At 42.7% G+C, this 12,405-nt stretch overlaps 1 protein-coding gene across 4 annotated transcripts in view; it reads left to right on the top strand.

Annotated features, from left to right (window-relative positions):
• Positions 1-3,308: 3,308 nt before the first annotated feature.
• The window catches only part of SNAPC3 (small nuclear RNA activating complex polypeptide 3), a 40,090-nt gene continuing 30,993 nt past the window's right edge, over positions 3,309-12,405 (top strand). For 2 of the 4 annotated variants that reach the window (XM_080668405.1, XM_080668406.1), the window contains exons 1-3: positions 3,309-3,641; positions 4,352-4,429; positions 8,516-8,600. In XM_080668405.1, the coding sequence (XP_080524531.1) occupies positions 3,334-3,641; positions 4,352-4,429; positions 8,516-8,600 (471 nt within the window). In that variant the 5' untranslated portion in view covers positions 3,309-3,333. The remainder of the gene's footprint in view (positions 3,642-4,351; positions 4,430-8,515; positions 8,601-12,405) is intronic. The other 2 variants (XM_080668403.1, XM_080668404.1) reach the window with 1 other exon arrangement.

Raw genomic sequence — 12,405 nt, 5'->3', positions numbered from 1 at the left:
AAGCTCCCGCAGCCCTGGCCTGCCTTGGCCTACACTACAAAGTTTCATTTATAGGAGATAAATAAATCCCAACAAAAATGGCTGCAGCCACAGAGCAAGCAGGAGGCTTGGCTCTGCTCAAGGCTACGAAGTTTCAATTATAGAAGATAAATAAATCAAAGATCCCAGGGCCTCTGCTTGGGTTGCTGGGGTGCGTGGCCAGCCTGCAAATCACCACAGGCCCCTTGCCCAGGCCGCCCCATGCCTCAAGGGACCCTCACCCTGATCTGGGACACCCTTCAGGCCAAACCAGCTGGCCCCCACCCATGCACCAGGCCTCTATCCTATCTAATCCTGTCTAATAAAAGAGTAATATGCAAATTGACCATACCTCTGCTACGCCCACAAGCCACGCCCACCAGCCAATCAGAAGCGAGTGTGAAAATTAACTCAACCAAGATGGCTGCAGCCACGGAGAGAGGAGGAGGCTTGGGTTTCTCTGGCAATGGAGGAAGCCAAGCTTACCGCACACCCTGGTGGGCCCAGGCCTGCACTCAAGGATACAAAGTTTCAATTATAGAAGATAAATAAACCCCAGATACCAGGGCCTCTGCTTGGGTGGCCGGGGGGCATGGCCAGCCTGCAAATCACCACAGGCCCCTTGCCCAGGCCATCCCATGCCCCAAGGGAACCCCTACCCTGATCCGGGACACCCTTCAGGGCAAACCAGCCGGCCCCCACCCGTGCACCAGGCCTCTATCCTATCTAATAAAAGAGTAATATGCAAATTGACCATCACTCCAACACACAAGATGGCTGCCCCCATGTGGTCAAAGATGACTGCCCCCATGTGGACACAAGATGGCCGCCACAAGATGGCCAGCAAGGGAGGGCAGTTGGGAGGGACCAGGCCTGCCAGGGAGGGCAGTTGGGGGCGATCAAGCCTGCAGGGGAGGGCAGTTAGGAATGACCAAGCTGGCAGAGGAGGGAAGTTGGGAGCTACCGGGCTGCAGGGAAGGGCAGTTGGGGGGTACCAGGCCTGCAGGGGAGGGCAGTTAGGGGTGACGAGGCCTGCAGGGGAGGGCAGTTAGGGGCAATCAGGCTGGCAGGGGAGCAGTTAGGCATCGATCAGGCTGGCAGGGGAGTGGTTAGGGGGTGATCAGGCTGGCAGGCAGAAGCGGTTAGGGGCAATCAGGAAGGCAGGCAGGCGAGCAGTTGTGAGCCAGCAGTCCTGGATTGTGAGAGGGATACCCAGTAGGATCGGGCCTAAACAGGCAGTCAGACATCCCTTGAGGGGTCCCAGATTGGAGAGGGTGCAGGCTGGGCTGAGGGACACACCCCTCCCGTGCATGAATTTCATGCACCGGGCCTCTTGTCTATATATATAAAAGCCCAGTGACCAAACAGTGGAACAACCAGTCGCTATGACACGCATTGCGGCGGCCAACTGGCCTGATCTAGTCCCGATTGCCCCCCCCCCCCAATTGAGGGCAGGGCCAGCCAACTGACCGCGGCCCCTCCCCCCAGCCGGCCAACCTCCCAGGGTCTCTCCTCCGGGCTGGCCCCAATGATAGGTCTTGATCACCTGCCAGGCCGAGGGACCCCACCCGTGCACGAATTCGTGCACCAGGCCTCTAGTAATCTAATAAAAGAGTAAAATGCAAATTGACCATCACTCCAACACACAAGATGGCTGCCCCCATGTGGACACAAGATGGCCAGCAGGGGAGGGCAGTTGGGAGGGACCAGGCCTGCAAGGGAGGGCAGTTGGGGGCAATCAAGCCTGCAGGGAGGGCAGTTAGGGGTGACCAGGTTGGCAGAGGAGGGAAGTTGGGGGCGACCGGGCCTGAAGGGAAGGGCATTTGGGGGGGACCCAGGCCTGCAGGGGAGAGCAGTTGGGGGGGAACCAGGCCTTCAGGGGAGGGCAGTTAGGGGTGACCAGGCCTACAGGGGAGGGCAGTTAGGGGCAAACAGGCTGGCAGGGGAGCAATTAGGTATCAATCAGGCTGCAGGGGAGTGGTTAGGGGGTGATCAGGCTGGCAGGCAGAAGCAGTTAGGGCAGTGGTCAGCAAACTGCGACTTCTGCGCATGGGCCATGAAGTTTCAATCGCACTGTATGTGCGCGCCTGCACGTGGTATTTTGTGGAAGAGCCATACTCAAGGGGCCAAAGAGCCGCATGTGGCTTGCGAGCCGTGATTCCGACCACTGGGTTAGGGGAAATCAGGAAGGCAGGCAGGCGAGCAGTTGGGAACCAGCAGTCCTGGATTGTGAGAGGGATGCCCCGTAGGATCAGGCCTAAACAGGCAGTCAGACATTCCTTGAGGGGTCCCAGATTGGAGAGGGTGCAGGCTGGGCTGAGGGACACACCCCCGTGCACGAATTTTGTGCACCGGGCCTCTAGTAAATAAATAATCAGGGCTTGCTCTGTGTGTCCTGCTCCTTCCTTGGAGGTCTCTGAGAGATGGAGAAAGCTCAATCTGAAGCAAGACAGATTAAATTCCAATCCTGCTTCTGTATCCTAGCAGCTATCTCCATCCTCAGGAGCAACATAGGGATCCTGGAAACACTGTAACGTGTAACAATATACATTAGGGTTAATGATGTATAGTGTCTGATACACAGACTCTCAATAAATTCTATTGTTGCCCAGCCAGGTGTGGCTCAGCGGTTGAGTGTTCACCCAGGAACCAACAGGTCACCTGTTCAATTCCCGTCAGGGCACATGCCAGGGTTGCTGGTTCATCCCCAGTGGGGGGCGTGCAGGAGGCAGCCGATCAATGATTCTCTCTCATTATTGATGTTTTTTATCTCTCTCTCTCCCTCTGAAATCAATAAAAAATATAAAATAAAATATAAACTCTATTGTTTGTGTGTGCAAACAGTGCATATGTATATATACACACGCGAACATGGGGCATTAGGAGTGGTTCTGGAGGGACCTGATCTGGGCCCCCAGCCCCATGTCTCTCAGGCCCCGGAGCAGCGAGGCAGCAGCGCAGCCCACCAACTGGAGAGAAAGACAAGTCGGCACCCGTGGGCGGAGGAAAGGTAAAGAGGGAGACCCATGAGAGATGCTACATAACTTTGGGGGCCGGAAACCAAAGCCGACCAGAGGTGGGTGACAGATATCCACAATCGCTCCCCGCCCCGCCCCAGTAGAGAACAATGAGCTCAGCCCCACACGCGGAGGCTCGCGGTGCCCCTGACCAGGGGCCTGCCGGGAAATGTAGTGTCTGAAGCTCCGTCTGCGCAGTCCCGCTGTCCGCCGGCCAGGCCACTTGCAACTACAAGTCCCATCACGCTGCGCGAGACCTTGATCCCCTGGCTGTTGCAGGAAAGGGAGTGGGGAGAACATGGCTGAAAGCAGCCAGGGCGTCCCAAGGAGCAGCGGGGCTTGCAGCGAGCAGGACCCGGTCGCCAGCAGCAACTTTCCAGAGTACGAGATGCCAGAGCTAAACACACGCGCTTTCCACGTGGGCGCCTTCGGGGAGCTGTGGCGTGACCGGCTGCGCGGGCAAGGGGATTTGTCGCTGAAGGAGCCGCCGGCATCCGAGCTGCCTGGGCAAGGAGGGGTCCCCGACCCCGGCTGGGACGATGCCGCGGTAGCACGGGATCTGGGCTGCGATCTGGAGGCAGCGACCGAGCTGAGGGCAGTTTGCGGGTGAGTGCGGGGCTGAGGGGCTCTTGTTGTTTGGTGCCAACCCGGGTGCTGCTTTGCTCCTGCGCTCCCTGGGACCCTTGCTTGGGGGTGCCAGAGGTTGACTCCGGGGGTAGGAGGAGCACCGCCCTTTCAAAGCTTTAAACCTGCGGGAGCTTTCCCGGAACACCGGGAGGGGGCCTGTGATCCGAATGCATAATTCCTCCGCGTTGGAGTGAAGGGATGAGAGAGCTGCCTAAAAGATTAATTTTTCTATTCGCTTTTTATTAAAGTGCTTGTTAATGTAGAAAAGCAATTAGAGTAACAGCGACGCGTACCTACCATTGACAGATGCTTTGACAACGGAGGAACCTTAGTAACGGGAAGGCTGGAAGATTTAACCAGAGGAGTGTTAAAACCTTAATTAACTGTGGTCTCTTTGGAGACCATCCTGGTATGCTATTACTGACATTTTCTCCCCAGCTGCCTTATTTGGAGTGAAAATACAAAAATGACTTTTAAAAAATATTTTTCTTCCTCCATTTAACAGTGTTGGCCTCCTTTAATTGGCCATGTATGCTTGTATTTATAGAATATCCGCACCGATGTTGCCTTGAATTCTGGCCTCCTCTGAGCCGCCTGCTGGATTTTTATCTCCCTTAATTAGCTGGTGATGTATTTGGGGCACTAGAAACAAGATGCATGATTGCTTTGCCTTTTTTTGTTTATTTTAGCCTCGATAAACTGCAGTGCCGTGAGGAGGACGAGGACCCAGAAATCATTCCAGAGGATACTGACCTAGTGACTTTGGGGTATGGAGGACCTTGCTTTTATTATGTGCTACTTATTTAAATATTTTCCAACATTATATTATTCAAATATTGATTGCTGTCATCCCACCCCCTCAATTCAACCATCACTCACATTGTGTCGTATTTGCTTAACTGTGTGTTCTTATCTATTGCTGAACCCATTAAGTTGCAGATAGCCTATAGCTCCGAAAAGTATCATTCTCCTACTTAGAGTGGGATTATAGCAACTGAGAAAATGAACAGTAAATATATAACATATAATATATCTAGTCCATATCCAATTTTGTGTTTATTTTTAAAGGTATAATAATCTACTTAGATATCAGATGCAAGCTAAATATTTTGGTAGTGCCTCTCAAGCTATCTGGTAAAGGACCAGTTTTGTTTTTTAAATTTTTGACATCCATACTTTTGTAAAATAGGATAAAAATGAATTACTAGGAAAATGGTACTAAAAGATAAATGCAATAGAAGTCCAAAAGTTCAGGCAGGCATTGTAACTCTGCCTTGTTTTTTGTTGTGTGTGTTTTCTGTTGTTGTTTTGAAACAGAAACAAATCTGTTTCCTTTCCCTACTGCTAATATTTACATTAACAACCTTTGGAGTGCTATGGAAGGCTCCTGTCTGATTTATTCATTGTGCTGTCATCTGAACAAGCTCATTTACTAAGAAATTGTCAATGGCTCTACCCTCTTTTATGGACAGATTTCAGACTCCTTCCTTAGACCTTTGAAACCTTCCACATATATAGCTCAAATTTGCCTTCTAGATTCATTTTCAATCACTTTCTCAGATGTCAGGATGCACATGGCCCCTCTCCCATCTGAAACTACCCCATCTTTGAGGCCCTAAGATTACTTTCCACATTGCTAAAACCCATTTCTGTCCCTTCTGGAATGTCTAGAAACACTTCTAACATTTCTAAAGTCTTTGAAGACACATTTCGGAATCCAGAATCTTTCATCTGTGTATTGCCCTTAAGCATATTATGCTGCTTTGCTCCCATTGGCGCTCTTTAACTATTGTTGATTGATTAGTTAGATTTTTCCTAAACTTCACATCTGGTGTGTCACTTTCCCTGCAAGCCTTTCAGTGGCTCTTAGGCAGAAGTCCTGGGTTCTTAAGTGGCTCACAAGGGCCTCTATAGAATGGGTCTTGCTGATCTTTTCAGCTGTCTCTGCAGTGCTCCAGCCACACGACAGCTCTTTTTCAGTTCCTGCAATGTGCTCTCACTGCTGGCCTTTGCCTACAACACTTAGTGTTCTTTGATGTGCCAAGGTTGCGGGTTCAGTCCCCAGTTAGGGCACATATAAATCAACCAATGAATGCAAAAATAATTGAAACAACGAATTGATGTTTTTTTTTCTCTCTCTCTATATATATTCCTCTGTCCCTCTACTTTCCCCCTCTCCCACTCTCCAAAAATCAATCAATAAAAAAATTTTAGCCAAAACCGGTTTGGCTCAGTGGATAGAGCATCGGCCTGCGGACTGAAAGGTCCCGGGTTCGATTCCGGTCAAGGGCATGTACCTTGGTTGCGGGCACATCCTCAGTGGGAGGTGTGCAGGAGGCAGCTGATCGATGTTTCTCTCTCATCGATGTTTCTAGCTCTCTATCCCTCTCCCTTCCTCTCTGTGAAATATCAATAAAATATATTTAAAAAAAATTTTTAATTAAATTTTAAAAAGAATTTATTGTAATACCAGGATACAAAATTGATATATGAAAAACAATACCCTTCATGTACACAAACAATTAGAGGACATAATGGTAGAAAAAATCCCATTTACAGTAGTAAAAAAGGTTAAATATTTAGGAATAAATTTAATAAGAAATGTGTAAAATTTCAAAACACTTCTGAAAGACTCAAAAAAATAAAAGACTTGAAAAAATTGAAAGATATCCTTTATTCTTGAGGAATATTAAACATTGTAATGATGTCAGTTATTTCTAAGTTAATTTATAATAAATGAAGTGCAATCCCAATAAAAATATCAGAAGTATTGATTACTTTATGGAGTTAGACAAACTGATAATAAAATTCATATGAAATATATGCAATAATAACTAGAAAAAATTCTGGGAGGAAAATTATGAGGGCATAGTAATTTTTTTAAAATATATTTTATTGATTTTTTTACAGAGAGGAAGGGAGAAGGATAGAGAGTTAGAAACATCAATGAGAGAGAAACATTGGTCAGCTGCCTCCTGCATACCCCCCACTGAGGATGTGCCCGCAACCAAGGTACATGCCCTTGACCGGAATCAAACCCGGGACCCTTCAGTGCACATCTCCCGGTCACCGACGCTCTATGCACTGAGCCAAACCGGTCAGGGCGAGGGCATAGTAATTTTACCAGATATTAAAATATACTACAAAGTCCTCATAATTAAAACAGTGGGTCCTAGCTCAGGAATTTCCAAAAAGACCAGTGGAATAGAAGGAAAAGTTCAGTTATATTTAAATAGGAATGGAAATTTGGTATGATACTACATAAGAATAATTTCCAAAGGGGTTGGGAATCGAATGTAGAGAGTGTGTATTTTCTAGAATTAAGTTACTGAATTATAAATGATAGGAGTTGGGTTTCTCACTTGTGGAGAAAGAAGTTATAAACAAGGGAAGGTTGAAGGCTAAAATGAATCCTGTGATTTTAGTTTGGGATTGAAAATATCATTATTAACTCATGGTTTTAAATATGTAACAGAAAAATGCAGATATCTGTACATGTGTGGGTTAGTATACATATGTGTTTCCCACTTCTCTCTGCTGCCAAGCCTAGAAGCAGTGACTGCAGTAACAATGAGGATGCCTAGCACCCAGATACTGGTTTCAAAACGCCTCTCTCCAATAAAGGTATTAGGACTCCTAGGAGAAGTGGTTGATTCCAGGGCTGAGACATGGAAAGAGAGGACGAGCCTTGAGCCTCTTATGGTACCAGAAAGTAAGGACATGCTACAAAAAGGGGAAAAAATGATGGCTTATTGAAAGAACAGGAGCCAACTTGAAGAAGCTCCTAACGGACAAAGCTAGAACAATTTGAGCAACAAAATACTGATAGTATTAGATTTTAACCTGTAGAATAGAAAAAATAAACATGGGTTTATGCTAATATAAATGACCAAATAAATAAATGGGAGGAAAGAGACAGGTCTTCCTCATAATATCAATGAATAAATGTAAAATGAGGGAAATAGAGAATCACCATTAGTCATAAACTACAGTAATAAATATTGCAGGCAAAATCTACTATGAATGCTCAAATTTCTGGGTGAAAGTTTAAGGAGAAACGAGATGCATAGTTTTAAAATATCTCCCCCAAATACTTATCAAGTACAAAGGAAAATATCTTTCAAGTATAGGAACTTGGGAGACAAGGTAAGCATCACCAGTGATAAGACATACAGGGTGGGCAAAAGTAGGTTTACAGTTGTGAGTATGTAAAACAGAGTAGTATATACTTGTATTATTATGTATTAATTGTTGTATTTCCATATGAAGAGTTGTAAACCTACTTTTGCCCACCCTGTATTAACATCATTAACCTCTTGATGATACAGTGAAGGACATCATTATTCTTGTGGTATTTTTGCCAAAAATGTATAGGCTAACTCCAATCATGAGCGAGCAGCACTCAAACCCAAATTGAAGAACACTACAAAATAACTGATCAGAGCTCCTCAGAAGTGTCAAGATCATGAAAGACAAGGAGAGACTGCAGAACTGTAAAAGACTGGAGGAAAAAGGAGAAGAAATGCAATGTGGTGTCCTGCTCAGAATGCCGGGACAGAAAAGAGGCATTAACATTTTTTTTTAAGCATTAAATTTAAATATTTGTGAACTTCCAAAAAGGTCAACAGTTAATAATACTGTATTAAGGTTAATTTCCTAGTCTTGATCATTATACTATGATCATGTAAGATATTAACATAGAGGAAGCCAGGTGAGAGATATAAGGGAACTCTTTGTACTATTTTTACAGCTTTCCTTTGGTCTAAAATTAATTCAAAATAAATGAGTATTGAAGATGTGCTTGAAGCCCCGTAAAGAATGTTGACATTTGATTGTTCTTGTATCTGTAACAGGGTTAGAAAGAAGCTTTTGGAACGTCGGGAAGAAACATTAACGATAGATCGGGCCTGCAGACAAGAAGTACTTGCTTATGAGATGGTAAGAGTCTTATCTTGTTCACCTTTTCCCATGAAACCATGAACTTCGTCATTGGGTGAGGGCTAATGATGACTGTGTGGTGACTTTATATTGGGTATGCTTAGTTGAAAGCAAACTAGAGAAACTTTATTGGGACTGGGAAGTAGTCTTTCATCTCCTTTGTTAAATCTATTACTACATATTTTATTCTTTTTGATGCTATTTTAAATAAAATTGTTTTTTTAATAGGTTTTATATCCTGCAATTTTGCTTAATTTTTTTTATTAGCTGTAACAGGGTGTTTTTGTGTGAATCCTTTACACTTTTGTACACTGAAGATAATGCATGGGCCCTGGCTGGGTAATTCAGTTTGCTAGAGTGTCCTCCCAATATGCCAAGGTTGTAGGATCAATCTCCTGTCAGGGTGCATACAGGAAGCAACCAATTGAATGTGTAGATAAGTGGGACAGCAAATCAGTGTCTTTCTCCCAGAGACTTTATGTGGTGATTGTGCAGATATTGCATGAGTTCTTAAACTAAGAACTCACTCTAAATCAATAAATAAAATGATTTTTTTTTTTAATTAAAAGGAAGGTCATTTCTCTGTAAACAGATAACTTTATCTCTTTCCAGTTTGGTTCACTCACTCTGTCTTTCTTCCTTCTTCCCTTTTTCCCCCTTGCCTAATTGCTCTGGCTAGAATTTCTAGTACTGTGTTGAAAGAAGTGACAAAAGTGCACATCCTTATCAGTCGTCACTGTTGAGTGTGATCTTCGCTGTGAATTTTTCACATACAGCCTTTATCATGTTGAGTAAATTCCCTTCTATTCCTAGTTTATTTAGTGTTTTATCATGAAAAAGAATTGGATTTGTCAAATGTATTTTCTTCATCAGTTGAGATGATGATGTGGGTTTTTCTGCCATCATTCTATTAGTGTGGTATATTTCATTGATTGATTTGTATGTGTTGAACTTATCCTTGTATCCTGAGTATAAGTCCCACTTGCTTGTGGCATATAATCTTTTTAATACACTGTTGAATTCAGGTTGCTAATATTTCGTTGAGGAGTTTGGCATTTATATTCATAAAGGATATTGGCCTTTAGTTTACTTGTAGTGTCTTTGTTTTACTTTGGTTTCAGAGTCTACTGATCCAGAATGTGTTAGGGATTTTTGAAGATTTTTTTTGAGGACTTGGAGAAGGGTTAGTGTTATTAACTTCCTTTGCTATTTGGGAGAATTCACCAGTGAAGTATTCTACTCCTCGGCTTTTCTTTGTTAGGAGGATTTTAATTGCTAAGTCAGTCTCCGTATATAGATCTACTTTGATTCTCTATTTCTTCTTGAGTCAGTTTTGATTGTTTTCTTCCTTCTGCTAGCTTTAGGTTTAGCTTGCTCTTTTCTAGTTCCTAATTGTATACAGTTAGTTATTGATTTCAGATTGTTCTTTTTAAGGTATGTGTTTATAGTTCTAAGGTTTTCGTTTTTGTACTGTTTTTGCTGCATTTCATACATTTCTTATCTTGAGTTTTTATTTTCATTTGTCTCAAGGTATTTTCTGATTTCCTTTTGACCCATTGGTTATTTGTGAGTGTGTTGCTTAATTTCCACATATCTGAATTTTTCAGTTTTCTTCCTGTTATTGATTTCTAGTTTCATCAATTATGGTGCGAAAAGATACTTTTTATGATTTTAGTATTTTTAAATTTATGAAGACTTGGTGGTCTATCTGGAGAATGGTCTTTATGCACTTGAGAACAGTATGCATTCTGCTGTTGCTAGATAGAGTGTTTTGTATATCCGTTAGGTCTTGTTGGTTTTTAGTGTTGTTCATGTCTTCTATTTCCTTATTAATTTTCTGTCTGGTTTTTCTACTCATTGAAATTCTGGTATTGAAGCTTCCAACTATTTTAAAACCATCTATTTCTTGCTTCAGTTCTGTCAATTTGTGTATTTTGGGGTTCTGTTTTTAACTGCATGTATGTTTATATATTCTGTTTCTTCTTGATGGATTGCACCTTTTATCAATATATAAGGTGTCCCAAAAATGTATATACACTTTGAATAATTGTAAAGGCAGTGTTTATTAAAATACATTTCATTTTTTAAAAATGAGCTATCAGCTGTTAAAGGGTGTATACATTTTTGGGGGAACACCCTATCAAAAGTCCTTCTTTGTCTTTTGTAACCTCTTTTAACTTAAAGTCTATTTTGTCTGATAACAATACAGCCACCCCAGCTCCAGCCTTTTTTTGGTTACTGTTTACATAGAATATCATTTTCTGTTCTTTTATTTTCACCCTCTTTGTGTCTTCTTATCTAGAGTCTCTCTGAGAGAGAGAGAGAGGGAAAGAGAGAGAGAGAGAGAGAGCGACTGTGTGTGTGTGTGTGTGTGTGTGTGTGTGTGTGTGTGTGTGTGAAGTTTTTTATCCAATCTGCCAGTCTTTTTGCTTTTTTAATGGGAGAGTTTAGTCCATTTATATTTAAACTAATTACTGATAAGGACTTACTTCTGTTTATCTATTTGTATGCATATATATTTTTGTTCCTCAATTCTTCTATTCCAGCGTTTTTTGTATTTAGTTGACTTTTTTGTGGTGTATCATTTTGCTTCCCTTCTTTTCCTTCTATATATGTTCTTATTTTATTACTGGTTACCTTGAGGATTACAATTAACATCTTAAATTATAACAACCTAGTGTTGATAATACCAACTTTGTTTTAGTAATATCCAGAAGAATCAATACACTGCTCCTATACATCTCCATTCCTCCCCTTAAGATTGTTATTGTCACAGGTTACATCTTCATGTATTATCTTTGTGTCTATTAACATAAATGTATAAATATTGTTCTGTGTGTTTGAATAAAAGAAGTTATAAACCAAAAGTACAGTAATACCTGGCTTTCATATTTACTTACATAGTTTATCTGAAAAAATGTCCTAATTTCTCCCTCATCTTGAAGGATAGTTTTCCAGGTATAGAATTCTTGGCTGACAGGGTTTTCTCTTCCCTCTCTTCCCCCAGGACTTTTTTTTTTTTTTTTTTTGGTAATATATTTTATTGATTTTTTACAGAGAAGAAGGGAGAGGGATAGAGAGCCAGAAACATTGATGAGAGAGAAACATAGACCAGCTGCCTCCTGCACACCCCCTACTGAGGATGTGCCTGCAACCAGGGTACATGCCCTCGACTGGAATCGAACCCGGGACCCTTCAGTCCGCAGGCCGACGCTCTATCCACTGAGCCAAACCGGCCAAGGCATCCCCCCATGGCTTTAAATGTGTAGTCCCACTGCCTTCTTGTCTACATAGTTTCTGTTGAGAAATTGGCTGTTCATCTTATTAAAGAACCTCATTTTCTTTAGCTCTCTGTATATAGTTTTCTTTAGTTCATTGAGTACATTTAAGGCAGTTGATTTAACATCACTGACTAGTAATTTCAACATCTGGGCTCCCTCAAGGGTGGTTTCTGTCAAATTCTTTTTTTCTTGTAAGTGGGCCATATTTTCCTGTTTCTTTGTGTGTTTTATAAGTTTTTTAATGAGAACTGGACATTCTGTGAGTATGTTTATTACATGTTGAGGGCTGGAGCTATTTGGGACTTTTCCAAACTATTTTTCCAATCTGAGTATTATGTGTTGTGTATTATCACTGATTTTTCTGTTTCATTATCTCTGTGGTCAGCCAGTGACCTAAGATTTTCTTAAATGTCTGCCTCTACAAATGAGAACTTTAAGTTTCCAATAACTGCTGTTGGGGGAAGCCAAAACCGAGGCAAGTTTCTGCCCCAGTACTTCAGGGCATCACTAAACCAACCCAAACA

The sequence above is a fragment of the Plecotus auritus genome (genome assembly GCF_963455305.1).
Source record: "Plecotus auritus genome assembly, chromosome: 5".
NCBI classification, from domain to species: Eukaryota; Metazoa; Chordata; class Mammalia; order Chiroptera; family Vespertilionidae; genus Plecotus; species Plecotus auritus.
The sequence above is the reverse complement of the archived record's forward strand: the minus strand, read 5'-3'. Positions and strand labels throughout refer to the sequence as shown.